General features: G+C 38.1%; 1 protein-coding gene across 2 annotated transcripts; it reads right to left on the bottom strand.

The window, feature by feature from the left end:
• Positions 1-267: 267 nt before the first annotated feature.
• LOC116021868 (protein SAWADEE HOMEODOMAIN HOMOLOG 1-like) lies at positions 268-6,670 on the bottom strand. 2 transcript variants are annotated; one of them, XM_031262373.1, is made up of 9 exons: positions 6,477-6,670; positions 4,835-4,920; positions 4,671-4,716; positions 4,438-4,585; positions 2,886-2,949; positions 2,124-2,175; positions 1,911-2,054; positions 774-893; positions 268-664 (listed from the first exon to the last, which is right to left on the bottom strand). In XM_031262373.1, exons 1-9 carry the CDS (start codon positions 6,528-6,530, stop codon positions 599-601), a joined length of 780 nt encoding a protein of 259 aa, XP_031118233.1. In that variant the 5' UTR covers positions 6,531-6,670; the 3' UTR covers positions 268-598. The 2 variants fall into 2 exon arrangements, with proteins under 2 accessions (XP_031118233.1, XP_031118232.1); XM_031262372.1 differs by having other exon boundaries at positions 1,911-2,175.
• Between the last annotated feature and the right edge of the window lie 14,666 nt (positions 6,671-21,336).

The following is a 21,336-nucleotide window of genomic DNA, read 5'->3' as shown; positions in this document are numbered from 1 at the left end:
ATACCGATATTAATAATCTTTTCATATCAAATCGACAGAATTATTAAATAATAAAACTATATATATGAATGAATGAATCTCATATCTCCTTTTATATATAATAAAATTTAATAACATTAATAATTTGTAATAATATTACATAATTTAAATATTTCAAATCTTTAATCTATGCATCACATATATGGCATACTAGTAAAATTCAAACCACAACTAGCAAGCTAGGTTCCAGAACAAACTTGTTAACCAACCAATCTCAACTAGGCAAGGCAAAGCAAGGCAAGGATGAAACTTCATTCACCACAATGGCTATAATAGTCCACAATCCACACTATCATTACTTGCATCTGCAACCACAATTAAAAAGCCCACACTATCTATCATTACTCAAAATGGCTATAGGATGAGATGCGAGATACAGCGGATTAGCTGCTAATAATAGTTCGTTCTGTTCTACGTCAAAACCTAAAAATCTTGTAGCGCGCTGTCTGTTATACACAAATGTAGCAGCAGGCGGGCGGGCGATGCTAAACAGTTCAAAATAGCGACCATTTTGTGAGTTCTGGTTGACTCTTGGCCCTTTAGTATACATATATAGGAACTAAGTCTCCTCTGAGCGGGCCAGTATGCTAGGCCGGAAACACAATCTCCTCAACCGAACCGTTTCCTGCATAAAGACACGGACACTGTTAAAGTGGACAACTAGTTGAAAAGGCTAAATAATTTTCGAGGATGTTTTAATGTCAAATTTTAGGAAGAATCATAATATCCACCACCTCAGTGCTATCATGAACATATCGAATTGTGAATAGGCATCTGCACCCTCTTATATCATGCAATCTCTTTTGAATTTCAGTAACTTGAGCTTCAAAGTATCTTGCTTGGTCCTTTTTCTCCTGCGTTATATATATCAAGCAGAAACTTTTTTAGCCCACGAAGGAATTCTTGGGATTCAAAAACTGAATATGGATCAATCCCAACCAAAGAATGGTAAATGAACAATTTCAACTTGAAAAGGATATTTTGGATATTTGAAGGATATGAGGGGCACAGGGATGCATCAACAAAGATCTTTTGTTCTTATTCCTTTTAGAATAAATAAAAATGGACAGCTTTGAATTGGAAGGAGAATGGAAAAAGACAACTGCAACAATGAATCAATGGCTGCACAATGTCATTCTTATTGGCCATGTTTGGTAAATAATCAGCCTATCAGCCAATTTTGGCTTATTTGATCACTATTAGTTGTTTGGCTAATAAGCTTTTTGTAACTCCAAAATGCTAAAATTCAAAAGGCTATTCAAAGCAGCCTTTTCAATTAGCTTTTTGAGAAAAGAAATTATACCAAACAGCTATCAGCTAACAGTTAATTTATCAAATAACTTTCTACAATCAGCTAATGTTATCAAAGAATCATACCTTCTAACCCAAACAGCCAACCCAATCAGCTAGCAGCCATTTACCAAACAGGGCCATTATCTTATTTCTAACGATATATGATAACTTTACATGTTCTCCACCAGAATCCAGAACCATTGTGTTTCATCTCCCCTTTTTCCATTTGACTATCTTGTTATACTTACAGTTCTATCACGATTGTTGATTGCATATGACCAATTTAGGTTACCGTGTGCCAAAGACCTTGTGGTCTAGTGGCACCCGGTGTCCCGGTTTACACTCCCACATGGATGATGGGAGTGGGTTCGAGCCTCAGTGGAGGCAACTGTTGACTCTTTGTGCTTAAGTAGATTGAGAAAGTAGCTATGAACAGATACTACATTGTAACAGAGTCAGTAGTACTCAAAAAAAAAGGTTACCGTGTGAAAATTATACTGATTCATGACATTTAATTTCTATCATGTTCTCTAGACTCTTTTGCCATGTTGTACATGAAAAGATAGTGGAAAGGGTACCTGAAAGCACAATACACGATCTCGAACCCTCACTTTGCTGCACTCTGAATGCTCCAAAGCAATGGAACGTTCACGGACTGACTTCCTAATGTTTATCCATTCATCTTCCTCTTCCCCAAACCCAATAAATCTTACAAGAACTTCCTGCAATATATGACATTTCGTAAATTGTTTCAAATTCAGAAGGCAATCCATCCAAATATAATTACTTACAGCATCCCCTGAGCTTAGATATCTGTGAGAGAGAAAAGAATCAATATCATACCTGTAAAGTCCCCACAAAAAGGGTCACATAAACCAATGTAAATACCATTAAGAAGCATAGTTTTTTACAATAGGCAACACATAAGAGGGAAAAATTCTTAAGTAAAACTCTGAAAAATGGGCATAACAACAAAATCCTAGCATTCCCTACTATTCGATCGGAAACAAACAAGATTGCTGGAGTATCTATTGATGACATTCAATTTTGAATAGATGGACAATGATGATTTCACCTACACTCTCAATAGATAACCATACATGATGGTTTCACCTACACTCTCAATTGACAAAAGACAATACAACTAAATACTTCAAATCTTCAATATTTCCCATCTGTAATATATACTCCCAGAAAATAGTCTTCTGCTTAAAGAATAGCAGCACAGTACATTAGTGGGTAACGTTTTAGCTAAAAGAATAAATTCTACCAACTACTGGATGTCTGCATGCAACAAAAAATACAGAAGGTGTTCGGCTTTATTGATTTTGTACTGAAACAGCAATAGCAGAACACACAACACATAGAAGTAAAGAACCATGCACATCCAAAAGGTGATATTCAAGAGAAAACACATTCGGTCTAAATGTCTAAGTGTTAAGACTTCAAGGGCATGATATGCATGCATGAGGTAATGCTGAAATGGCTATGTACCCAGGTAATAATTCTGATTGAAATGACCAAAACGTTCTTGCTTGATAATGTATGCTTACCATGCCCCATCTTTTGAAGATCTAGCTTCGAATTCTAACTCTGTTAGATCTGGAACTTTTTCAGCTGGAAGAAAGTTTGCCATCACTCAGTTAGTATCAAAATAGCTGTTATTCAATATAAAGAGAAGGGCAGATTAGTCATTTCCTGAAAACAAATAGAATGAACTAGGTGCCCCCAAAAGTTATTGAAGGCTATGTGGAAATTGTTTTATACAAACAAACATAAAAACTTGTAAGAAGAAATAGATATTATGGCTTTGATTGAGAGACAAGGTTAAGTTCTTGATACTATGCAAAACTTGGTAATCAGAAGGTTTACAGAAATATATAATAAAAAACCAGATGCCAGACGAGTTGACCATAACTCTATTGATGCAAATGCCTAACTGTAGATGATGTCCATTACTGCAAGCAGTATGTGCTGATCTATAATTGGATGTAGCCATACATGTTATCAAGCAATAGCATTCTGATATGACAGGAAATCAAGGAAAATAAAGCAATATTGATTCTCTCAATTGTTCTTATTGACAGTTCGAATTTTATTCTATTTCTTTTACAGTTGTTTGGTAATTTTGGTTATTATTTCTTTCCATTTTTATGATTGTTGATCACATGTAAATCCTTCTACATAAGTGGGGATTCCTTTGCTAATAAAACACAGCAAAATTGAGGAGAAGGAAAACTCCCCAAAATTCCAAGTAATTTTCCATTTTCTTCTTTCACCCTCATCAATCTCACAGAGTAGGCAAACCACCCTCCACTTCTAATGATCTCCATCGCCTGATGACACAAGCTTTTGCCAGTAAAATAATGGCCCTGTTGCCGGGCGTGAAGCATGGACAATATAAAAATTATGCAAGCAAAGCTCTGGACAAAATCACTCTTCAATGGGCTAGTATCCATCTGGCAACACTATTCACGGTAAAGTAGCCACCACCTTTCAAACCCCCCACACATTAAGTGTCTCTCATTGATAGAAATGTTAGAATGAAGAAAAATGGGCAAGTGTTATAATTGTGATGACCAATGGGTGAAGGGGAGTGATGACATGACACGGGAATTCAACTCAGGAAATAAAGCTAGATTGATTCTCTCAATTATTTTGATTGATTGGCAGTTTGAATTTTATTCTATTTCCTTTGCAATTATTTGGTAATATTGGTTATTATTCCTGTCCCAGTATATGATTGTTGACTGCATGTAAATCTTTCTATATAAGTGGGATTTCTTTGCTAATAAAACACAACAGAATTAAGTCAATAATTAAGGAGAAGGAAAACTCCCAAAAATTCCAAAGTTATTTTCCCTTATTCTTCTTTCACCCTTTTAAATCTCACAAAATAGGCAAACCACCCTCCATGATCTCCATCACCTGTTGGCACAACCTTTTGCCCATGAAGGCATGAACATAACAACATTCTTGTTTTCAACAAAGCTCAATACTTTATTAAATGCAGCTTTCCCCCCAAGCAAACAAAAGAGAGAGGTAAACAGGAAATATCATCATGTCAGATGTCTAGTATTTCTAACAAAACAGAAAACACCTTACCGATGTAGACACCGTTTTGAACCGGAGAGTTTTCTTTTGCTTTGTCCAGATGGTTTGGTTCTGTAACATCAGGCAATACTTTGAAGGCATCAGCTGGAGTATCTGTTTGGAGGCAGTTTTGCTGCCTATTCTGAAACCAATTTTGCACCTAAATAAAATGATAACAAACTAAATAAATAGATTTGAGTATGATGAAGATGGACATAACTAGTTCAAGAGACAGGTATGTGCACCTCTGTCCACTTCACAATAGGTTTTCCTGCACGACCTTTGGACCGGCTGAAAACATGACAAAAATAAGAAGCCACCATATACAGAACTAATGTGGACATATTTGTTTGTTTGACTAATGAAATGAAATAAAATAAAATAAAATGAAACATAAAAAGTAACTCACTTGAAAACCTTTGCCAATTTCTTGCAGAAGTCTTGGTCCAAAACCTTTTCTTTTGACTCCTTAAGTAAGCAGTCCATCCTCTGAATCTGTTTGAATTAGGAGAGAAAGCATAATGCAAAAATCCCATTGTTTATAAGTGACAGTGATAAAATATGACTAGCCTTGACAATCCTAATATATGATTGCACCAAGTGTGTCGTGATATCTCAAATATGAAAAAGAAGCATCACAATACAACCAACATGACTTGAATACATTTTTAGCCTATTGAAAATGACTCACCATGAATGCATGAGAGAAAGAAGCCCATATAAAGCACAAACTGGCAAGACTACTTAATATCTAAATGCTATTCACAGATTGATAACCGGTCAGAAAGCTGAAAGGGATCAAAGAGACACTGAAACATTCACTCAAACAAGAACTGCATTCCTTGTATGAAGACAGACTCTTCTAAACTAACTTAAGAAGGATCTCCACTTGAAATTCTAGGCAAATAAAAGGGAATTTGTATAGCACTATAGATGGTTACTTTTGATACATTAATAACCCTACTATCCACCCTTCTAAATAAAAGGAACAAATAAATAGGATCCCTGTTTTAAAATAATGAAAACTAGCCAGCTATTCTCTCTGTTTCTTCTTCTACTTCTTCTTTTCAATAAATAAATGCTCTGCTATAAATGTTACTATCATGCCTTGAATCCTTATCTGTTTTCACTATGATTCAAGAGTTTCTCAACTAATAAATAGAAACTGAAATTTTGATTGAAGAGTTTCTCACAATCTTGCCAGTGAAGAACAATCATCTCAATAAGAATCTAAGTAAATTATAATTCATGACAAGGCACTGACCCTTGACTTAAGGCATTCCAATCATAAGCTAACAGAAAGAGTCACACCTAAGGCATTGCTGTGGAGTGTGGGCCAAGACAAAGGCATTCAATTTCACTCAGACCATAATCTGAGCATAGACTAACAGCTGACAATAGAAAAACATAAAGTTGACAGCATGACCAAATAGCAGTATAATATACTCCATAATATAATGTAAGATATATAAGCAAACAAATTCATGACATGAATCCACAACACATACACAATAAAATTATTTTCTTTCACAATTTATATCCAATTATATTCACAGAGCTGTTACTTAGTTATTGCATAAGCAATTAATGTTTCTGATCCTTTCAGTGTTGAAATGGTGAATTCATCCTCTCTTGTCAAAGCAAGAGAGTAACTGATGGAAAAGCAAATAGCCGAAATGCACCTTACAACTAACTCCGGAGTGCTACACAAATCATATTTTGCTGATATCCTCTCGAGACCACTTAATCTTCACAACCGATGAGACTCAATAAAAGGAAATTCTCAAAACTTAACCTTGCTGATAACCCTCTCAAGAAAAATTCCCTTTCTAAAAATACACAAAAGCTAAAGTAACGAGAACACAATGCGCAATTTAGAATTAGTGATTAAGGGTGTTAACATGAAGGCAATCACCATACACCAACGAACATAAAAACTACGCCATTCTCAAAACCCAGATTAAAACAGTGGCAAAGAATTCAAATTTAGGACGGGATGAGAAATGGGTACGGACAGCAACTACAGAGAGAGAGAGAGAGAGGAGAAGCACCTCAGCTTCGGTGAAACCAGAGAAGTGTTGCCTCTGCCTGGGACGAAGATCCATTATACCCAATTTCAGCAGCTCTTGGCAGAAGGAGTTTTGGTCCTCCCTAAATTGATCGAGAAGAAGATTTTCTTTTTTTGAAGATAGAAGAATTGATTTTCAGTTATTGAGAATTTGAGATGACAGGCAAAGGGTTTTGGGCGCCTTCTTAACTTCTGTTTTCGGGTTTTTCATTCTCCTTTAGGCTATCTTTATCTTGCAATACTCTCCAATTGTTATACCGCGGACCATGGTTCACACCGTAGTGTAGACCATGATCTTAAAACGTCATCGTTTCATAAATTAAGATGAAACGGCGGCCGTTTCCACCATCCAATAGCGTGCGTGCTACGTGCATCTTCTTCTTCTTTTTCTTCTTTTTTTTTTTTAATCTCCAATTGTTATACGGTAGACTATGATTCACACTGCAGCGGAGACCATTATCTTAAAACGTCGTCGTTTCATTAATTAAGATGAAACGGTGGCCGTCTCCTCCATCCAATAGCATGCGCGCTACGTGCATCTTCTTCTTCTTCTTCTTCTTCTTCTTCTTCTTTTTTTTTTAAAAAAAAATCTCCAAAATTGTTATACGGTAGACCATGATTCACACTGCAGCGGAGACCATTATCTTAAAACGTCGCTGTTTCATTAATTAAGATGAAACGACGGTTGTTTCCTCTATCTAATGACGTGCGTGCAACGTGCATCTTCTTTTTTTTTTTCTTTTTTTTTTTTAATATAGCAAAAAGCACAATTTTGGCTCCACTATTTTTTCCAAAGCACAATTTCTTGCCGTCTACGAGTTTCACCGCACCAGTTCTTCTCATTCCAACACCATTGCAGCCAGCCAAAAACTTCATCAAAAGGTAATAACATTGTTATATAGCAAACAACATTGTGTTCACATGTAAAAATGTGTTTACAGTATCTAATTATATCAAGCACCATTTGAATGCTTAATTCACCATTCGTGAGTGCTAACAAATTAGCACTATTTTTTGCAACTCTCAAGCTTTACTTCGAGAGTCAATTTCTCACTCACCTATTACATATTTTGAACGTTCAATATATCAGTTTTATGAAGAACTCGAATTCACGTTGACCTAACCCAAATTAGAAGTGAACCCCACATATATTTGTACCACAAAATAGTCACTCAAAATAACTATTTTAGCTAAAATTTTCAACACATTTTTCACCAAAATGAGTTATTTTTACTTTGATCAAAATGCATATTTTGCGTTGATTTACTTTTCTGTTGATAGCCAAACACAAGAAAAACAATAAAAATAACTTCCAAAAGGCATTTTTTGAATTTATAAATATACCCTTCAATGATAAGAGTAATCATGAATTTAATATCTTCTTATTCTCCTTATATGAGACAGATGTCCCCAATGTTCTAGTTAGTTTAATTGACATATTTTTAAGTTATTATATAGGGCTCTAATCTTTATTTACCATCATGTTAGATATTGAAATTTGTCACAAGATATCAAAATTTGTCAAATAAATGCATTGAAATATTATTAGAAATACCAAATATCAATGTTAGATGTTACTAAAAAAGAAATAAATATTTTATATTTACCCCTATCATTTAAGCTTTTATTATTATTATTATTATTATTATTATTATTATTATTATTATTATTACTATTATTATTGTTGTTGTTGTTGTTATAATTATTGTTATTATTATTATTATTATTATTATTGTTATTATTATTATTATTGTTTAAATTTAAAAAAAATATGAATAATTATTATTATTATTATTGTTTAAATTTAAAAAAATAAAAGGGTAAAATTGGTCTCCTAAGTCCTAAGTCAAATGAATAGTGTAATTGAGTATTAGTGATATTCTATTTACATGTGTTATATTATATGGTGTTATAGTTGTGGTTACTATTCAGTCAATAATAGGTTCCTATAGGTTAGGAGAGTTTTATGCTAACTCTCATATAGGAACTCTATCTCTCTTTTAACAGTTAGTAGAGTAAAACAATCGTTTATTTTGTACCAGTTGCGTTAGGTTAGGATTCCCTTTACTATTCCTCCTCCTTTCACGTAAAACACCACCATGAACACACCAGCGGCTGATGGCACGGTCACCACCGCCGCCACCGCCACCGCTGCTCCATTGCCGACACACCACTTCATCTCTATCAAGTTAAATGCCCGAAATTACCTCTATTGGCGAACACAAATTGTGCCATTCCTTCATAGTCAAGGCTTATTTGGTTACCTCGATGGGAGTCTGTCGTGCCCTCCGACGAGTACTCCTCCCGCTGCTCCGACGGCCATAACCACCACGTCGCCATCTTCTCCCAGTCCGGCGTACTTGGCGTGGATCTAGCAAGACTAGGCGATCCTGTCGCTGATCGTTTCCTCGCTCACAAACGAGGTAATGTACCTGGTCGTCGACAAAGACACCTCCCGTGTCGTTTGGGACTCCATCACGGCATCCCTTGCATCATCCTCCCGATCTCGCTGTCTGAGTCTTCTCGGACAATTCCAGACTCTCCGGCAAGGTAATTGCACGCCGGCCGAGTACTTGGGTCAAGCGCAGATGCTGGTCGAAGCTCTCTCCCTCGCCGGTTGTCTGAAGGATGTAATTTAGTGGGAGTGAATGTGAAGGTGGTAAAACGAAGAGTCGAGACTCCCCGAGTGTCGTGTCTCTCAAGGATGGCGAATGGGAATCGAATTAGTGTGTTGGTATCTAAGAGGTTGAAGAGAAAGAGTTACGGGAATGGCTAAGGGTAGGATTCATTTGGTAAGAAAGTAGAAGGTGGAAATTGGTTTTGTAAAAGAAAAGGAAAGGCGGAGATTGGGGCTCGTGGCTAACCTATGTGGTCTACTATCTATTGGTTTTGCAAGCAAGAGACTAGGATTTGGCTAGGGAGTTCATGGCACATCACCAAGTGGCATCACACTTGGACTCCCACATCCTCATTCAGTTGGGGCATTTCATCAAACACTTTGTCTACCACTCCTCTCGGATCTTGTCCTTTCGGACTAAGAGCGGAGATGTGAATGAGTGAGACTCGTGAGTGGCCGCTATCGCGCACACACTCACTTCCTTTGAGTTTGCTACCTAAGGTGCACACTTAGGCACAAAGCAGTATGAACATCATCCACACAAGATCATCATCCAACAATCAAAAAACTCACATTTAATCTAGCAATTTATATCAAACATCCACATAGATTAACCTTGGGGCCACCAATCCCCTTTCTAATCTACTCTAACATTATAAAGAAACAAGAACAAGAAAGGAAATAATCAAAGAAACAAGTATAAGATTAGATAATGGGGAGAATGATTACCACCCTTAGAAAGGGGATCTTTACAATCTTGTTCTTGAAATTCAATCCTCTATCTTGATCTTCAATCTAATCTAAACTAAAAGGAAAGGAATTTTCCCCCAAGGGGAGAAAACCCTAAAAGAAATTTAGATCTAAAACTATCCTAAGACTGCTTCTCCTTTGATTTCCGCCAAAGCTTCTTTATATAGTGCAAATCTGGGTCGCGTACGAGGGTTCGTACGCTCGTACGCGACCTCGTACGCGACGTTCTTTGGTCATTTTCCTCCCACACGCGTGGTGGTGGTCGTGGGGAGCTTCTGGAATGTTTCCACGCCCCTCCACACGTGTGTGAGGCTGCGTGGGAAGCTCCTGCTTCAGGGTTTCTTCATTTTCTGCTCAGTTTTGGCCTTAAGTCCTCCCTTTGGCTGTAGAATACCATAAAAACATCTTCCATACTCTCGTTAGAAGTTTTGGTCACATCTGAGTCTAAATACATGATATTCTGATGAAATGGGTAATAAACTCTACAATTCTAGCCCGTAAATGACCCCTAAAATAAGCTATTCTTGGTGCTTATCATTGTCCACTCTCAGCTGATGAACAGATATTATACGTCCTCCGCGGCTTGCGCCCGGAGTTCTGAGCCATGGCAAGCTCGTTGACCGCCGTCGGCACACCGGTCACCCTTCCACAACTCGTTGACCACCTACAGGCTCAAGAGTTCATCTAGTCGGATGATTTTGCCGTGGCGGATGCGTCGCAACCAGCAGGATCGCCGGTGGCTTTTTACGCAGGTCGTGGCAAAGTTGGCACCAGCACCGGTGGTCGCCACCCCTCGTCTGGTCGCGGACGGCATGGACGTGGCAGAGGCGGTGGTGCTCAAGGTCGCGGACGCGGCAGCTCTCCTCTCTGCCAAATTTGCCGGTCACACGACCACACCGCCGTATACTGCTACAAACGTTATGATGATCGACCAGGAACTCACGCACACATGGCGTACTCCGGAGAGGTGGCGAAATGCATGGTATCCCGACACCGGGGCGACGTCGCATGCGACTCCTGATGCGCATATGCTTGATCATTCCGATGTCTACACAACAGCGATGTTCTAAAGGTCGATAATGGCGCAGGTTTGGGCGTTTCTAGTGTGGGTCGCACTGTTATCCATTCTGATTCTCATAAACTTCAGATGTCAAATATTCTCCATGTCCCTAAATTATCTCTCCCTTTATTGTTAGTTTACAGATTTACTAATGAAAATAACGTGTATTTCGAGTTTCATAAAAATCTGTTTCTTGTGAAGGACTGCAAAACTCAAGCGATTCTTCTTAGGGGGTCCACTGCGGGTGGGCTGTACAAGCTGTTGATTCCTCGTGGTCATAATGCGTTCCTCTCCGCTAGAGCGTCATCCGTAGTCTGGCATCAACGTTTGGGTCACTTGCACAGTCAAGTTCTACAGCGCGTCTTGAAACATTGTCCCGTTACTACCAATAAAGCCACCTCGTCAGAAGTTTGCTCGGCATGCCAGCTTGGGAAATCATCCCATTTTCCATTAGATAGAGTTTCGTGTAGTAATCAAAATGTACTAGATTTATTGTATACGGACATTTGGGGTCCGTCACCTATTATTTCTGCTTCTGGATGTCGTTATTTTGTTCTCTTTGTAGACGATTATTCCTGCTACACCTGGTTTTATCCGTTAAGGGTGAAATCATATATATATATAATTTTTAATGTGTTCCGAGCAATGGTAGAACGTCGGTTTTCGTGTTCTATCAAAGCCATCCAGTCTGACTTAGGCAGAGAATATCGTCGTATCCATTCTGTTTTTGAATCTCTTGGCATCTTACATAAACAATCATGCGCTTATACCCACGAACAAAACGGGAGGGTTGAACGCTGGAATCGGCATGTGGTAGAAACCAAACAAGCCTTACTCGCTGAAAGCTCAGCAACCCTAAAATTTTGGGACTGTGCTTTCGAGACTACAACCTACCTAAGTAACTGTTTACCCTCTTCCGCTATCAACTTTCAAAGTCCTCATTACCGTTTACATAACACACATCGTCCTTATACCTTCTTCCGAGTCTTTGGGTGTCGTTGTTACCTTTATCTCCAGCCTTACAATCATCACAAAATTGAATACAGGTCGGCGCCCTGTGTTTTCCTAGGTTACCTAGTTTCCTATAGGGGATACCGTTGCATGGACCTTAACACTGGAAAAGTCTTTATCTGCCGCCATGTCCGTTTCGCTGAAAATGTTTTCCCTTTTGCTATATAGGCTCCCTTACAGGTGGACTCGTCTTAGGCTATATCCATCACACCATGGGGAGCTGGCCCGGTTCTCACTCCTATTCAGCCGGCCCCACTTAATATAGCTCTTCCTTTATCAGCCGCATCTTGAGCTGTGCCAATACAAATTTCGATGTCATCATCCGGGACACAGCTTAACACACAGGCCCTCACATCGCCTTCTAGAACTAAAACCACCACTGATCAGGTCCAAAAAGTTGGCCATGCCATGCGAACGCGTCGAAAGACACGTGGTACAGGTGAGCAGTTCTATGCTCTTCATACTACTACTGAACCAACCTACTACTCACAAGCCATAGGGCACCCACATTAGCGAGATGCTATGGATCAAGAATTCAATGCACTTTTGCACAACAACACATGGAAACTTGTACCTGCTACCCCGCAAATGAATATCATCAGCTGCAAATGGGTATACCACACCAAACGCAAAGGTGATGGGTCCATTGATCGTTATAAAGCGCGTCTTGTGGCCAAAGGATTCAACCAAGTGGCTGGTGAAGACTTCTTTGACACGTTCAGCCCGGTGGTCAAACTGACAACTGCTAGACTGTTGTTCTCTCTTACGGTAACACATTCATGGACTCTCAGACAACTTGATGTTCACAATGCGTTCGTAAACGGCTACTTACATGAAACAGTATATATAAAGCAACCTCCCGGTTATGAAGATCCATTACACCCAGTGCATGTATGTCACCGCCAATGGTCCTTATACGGATGATGGGCACAAATGATGAGTGTAAAAAGGGTGTAATGTCGTTCCGCTGAGGATTGGGGCTATGTGATAAGACTCCGAGATACCCTTATTTCAGGCACATTTTAGGGTGTTTTATCGCGTCTATAGCATCCTTACTTGGTAAATTATGTGCGTAAATGCTTGAAAATCACTAACTGATGCACGGAATCTACTTTTAGCTTAAAAGAAGTAAAACAGGAGCCCCGGGAGCAAATAGGACCAAAAGATGAGCTTAAAGAGCAAACCAGGCAAGAGCGGAGCCCCGGAGGACCAAACTGGAAGGCCACACGCGTGTGAGCAGGCGTGAAAACTTTCCAGAAGCTTCCCACGCACGCTCACACGCGTGTGAGAGGCGTGGAGGCTGTGATGCGCGAATTTCAGCTAGAGTTGTCATTTCGGAGACTATTTATACCCCTTTGATGAATTTTCAAAGGGGGATCCCAGAAAATTAGTTTTCCTTTTCTTAGTTTTTCCTTTGGAGAACTTTCTCCATTTTTCTTAGTTTTTAGATTAGATCAATCTCCATTGTAGAAGACAACAAGCTTGGATTGAAGATCTTCTTCTCTCTAGATGATGTCTATTTCATTTCTATAATTTTAGCTATCTTGTTCTTGGATTAAATTAGCTTTTGCTTGCATTTCATATTATGAGTAGCTAATTTAGTCTAGGGATTTGGATTGTGTGATTGAATATTGCTTTTGTGATGATCTTATTTCTATATCTTGGATCTATGAGTTTGTGTTGATGGATTATCTATTCTTGTCTTTTGATTGTTGTTTTGATGAGATCTTGTTTGGATTTGGCCAATCTAGATGAGAGATTGAGCTCTTGACTCTTTCATGTTTTTTATTAGAGTTAGGATTTGAAGCTTGACACAATCAAAGTTCCTATGGACTTCTTAAGAATAGTAGGATAGTGTGTAGCTTAAGTGTTTGATAAAATTCCTCTTAGAACTTTGGATGCTTGAAGGCACTCCTAAGTCAAAGAAGCCTTAGTACACAAAGGGTGGAAAAGGACTAAGACAACACACTCTTGCACTCAAGCCTTAGACACTCACTATGCAATATTCATGAACACTATCCAATCCCTACCCCTTTTTCATATTCACAAAATCACTTTTACTTTACTACTCTCTTGCACTCAAACCAACCAATGAACTACTCTCCTTTCACCACACTCGAATCGTATGCATGATCCAATCAAGTAAACTCCCGAACGTTTGACACACCTCCACGTCCCTCCTTCGAGACCGACACTCGGGGAGTCATAGACTTTCTGTTTTATCATAAATATCTTTTGACACCTCAACCCTACTCACAAAACTCCAATGTCACTATAGCACGTAATTGTGTGAATTACCAAGCACTAGAGTATATGAATTAATAGAATCCAAGCAACAAAGACTGAATGATGTGAAATAAAAGAAAGCAATTGATTAAGGTGTAAACTATATGATAAAGGTATGGGACAGATTAGGGGGATTGTAACCTTGATGTTCTAACAAATTCAGGATTAGGGAAGGAATAATTAACCAAGGGATATATGGGCAATGCACAAAAGAATTCTACTTAGCTACTTTCGTAATCAATAAGAGAATTAGACTAAGATTGCCCCACTGTCGTGATGCATCAATCATAATCTTAAGCACCTAAGCATTGTAAGCCCCCAAAATTACCTCTACTTTCATAGCAGGAAAATTAGGTTGAAATTGGTAAGGCTCGAGGTCTCCATCCAACTGTCGTTGTAATGAATCCCTCTCCTAGACTAGCAATTAATTCTGGTCGTGATGTTGGCCATGACCCAGAGCTCTCTATATGCGAAAACGTACTGGAATGCGCGGAAAAGGTCACGGGCGGGGTCATGGCCGTGATGGTGGCCGTGACCCCGAGCTCTCTATATGCAAAATGTCCGTTTTTCGCGCCAAATGCATGTTTTCACCTGTAGATCAATCCAAAACATCCCCAAAGCATTCCAACACCTAAACACATCATAAACACTCAATTTCTAAACATTCCCCGCTCTCTTAGAAGTAAAATAAATCAATTCTCACTCAAATATTCCCTTGTCAAACCTCTTGAAAACCAAATAAAGACTAAAATATAAAATCTAACTAAAGCAAATAAATTAAATGCAATAAAATAAAATGCAAGAAAGTAAAGGATAACGTGGGGTGCCTCCCATGAAGCGCTAAGTTTAATGTCGCTAGCTCGACTCAACCTCTCAAGATCAACCATCATTGGATTTGAGAAAGAACATCCCATCATTCCTAGCAAATTTTTCTTCAAGATAGTGCCTCAAATGGTGGCCATCAACAAATTCCTTTATCTACAAGTCTACCACCATAAAATTCAAACACTGGTTCTCCATGAATTCAAAATTCAAACACACACTTTCACCAAATCCATTCTTATTTTCCCCTTGATTTTCCTTTCCTTGAGCAAGTAGGGAAAACCTTGGGTCTTCTTTATGCACTAAGATGAAGTAAGAATCCTTGGACATGAAAATTGGCCAATGGGGGCCTCCACATTCAAAAACATTGACACCTCCCGGTTCCCAAGTTAGTCTAAAGTTCTCACCCAAGGGAGTGTCATCAAAGGAAAGACATACCTCGTTTATGCCATCAATTTCATCAACTATATCATTCTTGAACACTTCTTCACTTGGACTATCTTTAAGTTGCTCTTGTTCACCATTCCCTTGTAACTCCACACTTCCTTCCCAATTCAAAGGTTCCATTTCAATCTCCTCATTCACTTTCTCATCTTCATCAGCTGCATCCTCCATCTCCTCTGAATCACCACCTTCACTTGGCGTGAACAACTCATGTATAACATCTTTATAAGGAATTGAACCTTGAATGGGTTCTTGAGTTGTCAAGCCTTTTCCTTGAGCCTTAAGATCTTCCAATTGAGCTTGTAACAAGTTCATTTGAATGATTAATTTATTCATCATGGACCTCATCTCCTCATCAATAGGTTTGCTTGCTTGTGGAGGTTTTTGATAAAATGGCTTTTGAGGTTCTCATTGATCATTGGCATATTCTTCCTCACTTTGTCTCATGGAATATCCACCATCCTCAGTGTCATCATCAGCTACAATAGTGACTCCCCAACGCCTAGCCAATGCTAAGGTCTCCTCATCAATAGGTTTGCGTGCTTGTGGAGGTTTTTGATAGAATGGCTCTTGATGTTCTTGATGTACAGGTACTTGAACTTGGCCTGGATATCGAAAGTTAGGATCAAAGATGTAGCATCTTTCGGCTTCATGTGATCCTCCACATATGGCACACCAAAGAGGTTGTGGCATGAACCTTGGTGGTGCACCTCCTTGAAAAACTTCTTTATTCATATTGGCACCAAACTCTTGAGGGAAAGATTGGTACTTCTGAGGATGTGGTGCGTAAGGATTTTGGTAGTGTGGATTGAAATCTTGTGAAGGTTGTGGGTATGGATGTTGGTAGTTTGGAGTGTATTGAGAGTATGAGTTTTGGGGGTGGAATTGTGGTGGATAGAAAGTTTGGGATTGAGCATCATAGTAATGGGTATGAAGTGGGGCTTGAGTTGGGAAAAGATTTCCATATCCATCATGTTGGTTGCCCTCATAAGATTGACAACCGTAGTATCCTCCTTGATCCATCACGGGAATCCCTTTCAATCAAATCAAAAGATATAGACTTGCAGGCACATTAGCAACAATATTTTTTGGTTATTATTATTATTTTTTTTTGTGATAAAAACTTGATCTCCTAAAATTCACTAACTCTAATGCTAGTAGGAAATTAATCACAAAATCAAAACCAAATAAACCAATCCCCGGCAACGTCGCCAAAATGTGATGGGCACAAATGATGAGTGTAAAAAGGGTGTAATGTCGTTCCGCTAAGGATTGGGGCTATGGCACGTAATTGTGTGAATTGCCAGGCACTAGAGTATATGAATTAATAGAATCCAAGCAACAAAGACTGAATGATGTGAAATAAAAGAAAGCAATTGATTAAGGTGTAAACTGTATGATAAAGGTATGGGACAGATTAGGGGGATTGTAACCTTGATGTTCTAACAAACTCAGGATTAGGGAAGGAATAATTAACCAAGGGATATATGGGCAATGCACAAAAGAATTCTACTTAGCTACTTTCGTAATCAATAAGAGAATTAGACTAAGATTGCCCCACTGTCGTGATGCATCAATCATAATCTTAAGCACCTAAGCATTATTGTAAGCCCCCAAAATTACCTCTACTTTCATAGCAGGAAAATTAGGTTGAAATTGGTAAGGCTCGAGGTCTCCATCTAACTGTCGTTGTAATGAATCCCTCTCTTAGACTAGCAATTAATTATGGCCACAAACCAATAACTAGTGCAAAGAAATCCCCAAATCAACATAAACCCTAAGTAAAAGATTCAAACCCTTTATGCAATTAATCATAAATTGAACATCAAGATTAACAATGGATCCCTAATCCAAACCCATAAGTGAGTTACTCACGCATGGTTAAAGTAAACAAAGAAAAGCAATAATAAATAACCATAAACATTGTAAGAAATAAAAGGGAAGAGAAACTTAACTGATAAAGAACAAATTCAACTTCAATCCAAGATTCCAAGCTTGAAAGTAAATAATCTAATGTGAAACTAATCTAAACTATGCTAGAGAAATATAAACTAAAAGCTGGGGTTCAGAACTCTGTAAGGGAACCTCCCCTCAATTGTAGAGAATAGGTAGAATATATAGGAGGTAGATGGGCCTTGGCCCATTAGGCAACTTCCAATTCTTTTCCAATTTGTATTCTTGTTTCCTTTCATCCTTGTAATTCCTTTTTCTTCCAGAACTTGTCCAAAATGCTCCAAAATTCTTCCTTTGTTGTTTCTTGTAGATAATTCAACACTTGGACAATATAACACACAAACAATTCCTAATTTCATTAGGATCAAGAAAATAAGCACCAAAAAAACTAAAATAAGGGGTAAATTATTGTACAAAATAGTAGATATCAACGGACTCAAGCAAGCCCCCAGTGCATGGTTCAAACAGCTCCATGACTTCCTAACCACTACAGGGTTTTCATCGTCTAAGACTAACGTCTCACTATTCTATTACACAGTAGGGGACTCCCGGGTGTTTCTGCTAGTCTACGTTGACGATATCATCATGATGGGTAACGACTCCTTTTTAGTAGATTCCCTGCTTCATCGTCTTTCTACCATGTTCAAGATCAGGGACCTGGGTACCCCCCGGCTTCTTTCTGGCTATTGAGACCTTGGCCTATAAACGAGGTTTCTTACTATTGCATAAGCGCTATATGCAAGACAGTTTAACTAGGGCGGGTATGACCGACTGCAAGGCTCTTGCTACACTCGCCGATGTCACTCAACCAGCCACTCCATCTCTAAAGCCTTTTGATAATCCCACGCAGTATCGTCGCATTGTGGGAGCGCTGCAATATCTAACAATCACTCGGCCAGATTTGTCCTACTCAGTCAACCGGTTATGCCAGTTCATGCAATCTCCGACTGTAGACCATTGGGGGCTGCTCAATCGGGTGTTGCGGTATGTTAAAGGTACACATGAATATGGGTTACGACTTACTCCGTCATCAAACGTTGCTTTGCATGCCTATTCCGATTCTGATTGGGCCGAGTGTCCGGTGGACAGGAAGTCAACTAGTGGCTATACAGTGTTCTTTGGTGACAATCTAGTGTCTTAGGTCTCTCGAAAACAACGCACAGTGGCTCGTTCATCCACGGAGGCTGAGTATAAATGCCTGGCTAACATCGCTGTTGAAGTCACATGGGTGGTTTCTTTGCTCCGTGAACTGGGGCTTCACTCTAGGAACCCTACGACCCTGTGGTGCGACAATCTGGGAGCTACTTACTTGGCAGCAAATCCGATTTTCCATGCTAGAACCAGACACGTCGAGGTTGATTATCATTTTGTTCGGGACAAGGTGGCTTCTTGGGATTTGATTGTCAGTTTTGTTTCTACTCGGGATCAGCTGGCTGACATCTTCACCAAACCCTTGCCAGCTCCGCGTTTTCAGGCCCTACAAGGCAAGCTCAAATGTGTTAAAAATTTCATAGTCACAGGATTAAATTGTTAATTTTTAAAGTTAAGTACTGAAATTAACATGACCTCTATAGTCATAGGACCAGATGTATAATTTTCTCTTAAATAAAATAATTCATTAAAAATTAAAAAAGAACATTTGTTAGCTTGGTGATGATATGAACTGACTTGCTAATAAGGTAATTCTGGACTCAATTGAATACTTTTGTTGATTTAAGGGTTTAAATGGAGTTATTTTTTTCACTTAGGACTCATTTGCACTATCCGTTTGACTTAGGGGGTCAATTTGACCATTTTTCAAAGAAATATTAATGAAAGAAAACATACTAAGGCCTCGTATGGAAACCTTAAAATTGTTTTTTACAAAATGATTTTAAAAAAAAAGATTCATTTTTCGGAAAACATTTTAATTTTCTGGTGTTTGATTTTCATTCAAAAAACTACATTTTTATGTTTGACTGAAAGTTAATAAATTGCATTATTTGTTATAAAATAATAATAAGTGGCGTAGTTGTTGTGGTGGTGGTGGTGGAGGTTATGGGGTGGTATTGGTGGTGGTTGTAGTGATGGTGATGGTTGTGGTGGTGGTGGAGGAGGTTATGGGAGTGGTATTGGTGGTGGTTGTGGTGATGGTGATGGTGTGGTCGTGGTTGTGTGGTGGTGGTGAATAAGTGATGGTGGTTGTGTGGTCGTGGTACACTATGAATGAGAATCAAGTCATAGTCAGTGTTTGGTTGACAACTGTTTTAAAACACAACTATTAGATTTGATTATCCTTTCAATTACAAATCTCATTCTCTAATTAAAAAAGGGTACCATTCCATCTTATTGGTAATCAAATTTTTAAGTTTGGATTAGTACTTTTAGATTTTTGTTTTGATTTTTTGTTCATATTGATGCTTTGGATGTCATTATATTAGGATCAATTGCCTTAAATTTTTATTTTTGTATTTTAAAACTTTTATTTCCATTATAGGGTCATACACAACCAAGCATCAATATTGGTAATCATTCCAATTCCACCCTATACTACCAGATATGCAAAATACTTTCACCAAAACCCATTATTATTACCAAGTATTTGATTCTCATTCCGATTTTGATTCTCATGTACGAACCAAGCACACCCTTAGGCCATCCCCATTAATTGTTTTTAGGAAGATTTTGGAATAGTAAAATCTAGGGAGTGGGTTTTTAATAAATGTGAGGGAGAATTTTGGGAAAATTTTTCTCCTGCAAAATGAGAGATTTTGGTAGTGGGAGTGGGGCCCACTTTGGAAAGAAACCACGTGAGGCGCAGGTCTCACGCCCGCCTGGGTGCGTAAATGTATTTTTTTCAGTTTTGTATTTTGTTTTTTTTTCCTCCACTCTCATTTTCTCTTTCCTAATCACACCTGCAAAATCTCTTCAAAAACTCACCACTATTGAGGAAGGCCTTAGTGAATTCAAGAAAGTTGAAAAATAAAAACTGATCAAATTCATAATTTAGGGTGTGTTTGGTTCGCACATGGGAATCGGAATCGTTATGGGTATCAAATACTTGGTAAGGGTAATGGGTTTTAGTGAAAATATTTTGTATGTTTGGTAGTAAGGTACGGTGGAATGAGAATGATTATTAATAGTTGGGGAAGAAAGGAGGAAGGGGAATGAAACTTTTATTTCATTAGGGTATAGGTTTTCCAATTAATGGGGTATTCCAAACTCATAGTAATATTCTAAAAACCTATCAACCAAACAATAACAATCACTTTGATACTCATATCTTATGCCTAAATCCACCAACCAAACACACCCTTACTACTGTAATAGATTAATAGTGGACTAAAAAGGGAAAAAATTAAAAATAGAATATAGATAAAAATGTACATACAAGTTATCTGCTTCTAGTCAGACAGGCGAAAATTTTTGAACAAATAAATAAAAAAAAATAGGGAGAGAGAAAGAACAACAACAATAATAATAATTATTATTATTATTTTGAGTACGAACAACAATTAAATAAGATAAAAAGAATTAAAGTTGTGAACTTGTGAAGAAACAATATTTGTGTAGGTAGGGATATTGGATGCATCGGCAGACGCCGCGTACAGAATGCAGCCGACCAAGTTGGATTTCGATGCCAAATAAGAATGATTCAACAACAGACTACCAAATAAGACATTTTGACCCGTATCTTCTTGATCCAAATTTTGGAATTTCAAATTAAACTTACAAATGTATTATTCAAATAACTTACTTTGTAAGATTAAATAAGTATTTAATAATAAAAGATATTTAATAATAAAATAGTGTAATTATTTTATTATCAAATTATATATCAAATTATTATTTTATAAATAACAATTACATTTATATTGATTTATTATACTTAAGTTTTCATAAGGCACATGTACAATAATT

This window comes from Ipomoea triloba, chromosome 6, assembly GCF_003576645.1.
Source record: "Ipomoea triloba cultivar NCNSP0323 chromosome 6, ASM357664v1".
Taxonomy (NCBI): domain Eukaryota; kingdom Viridiplantae; phylum Streptophyta; class Magnoliopsida; order Solanales; family Convolvulaceae; genus Ipomoea; species Ipomoea triloba.
This window is presented reverse-complemented; position numbering and strand designations above follow the sequence as displayed.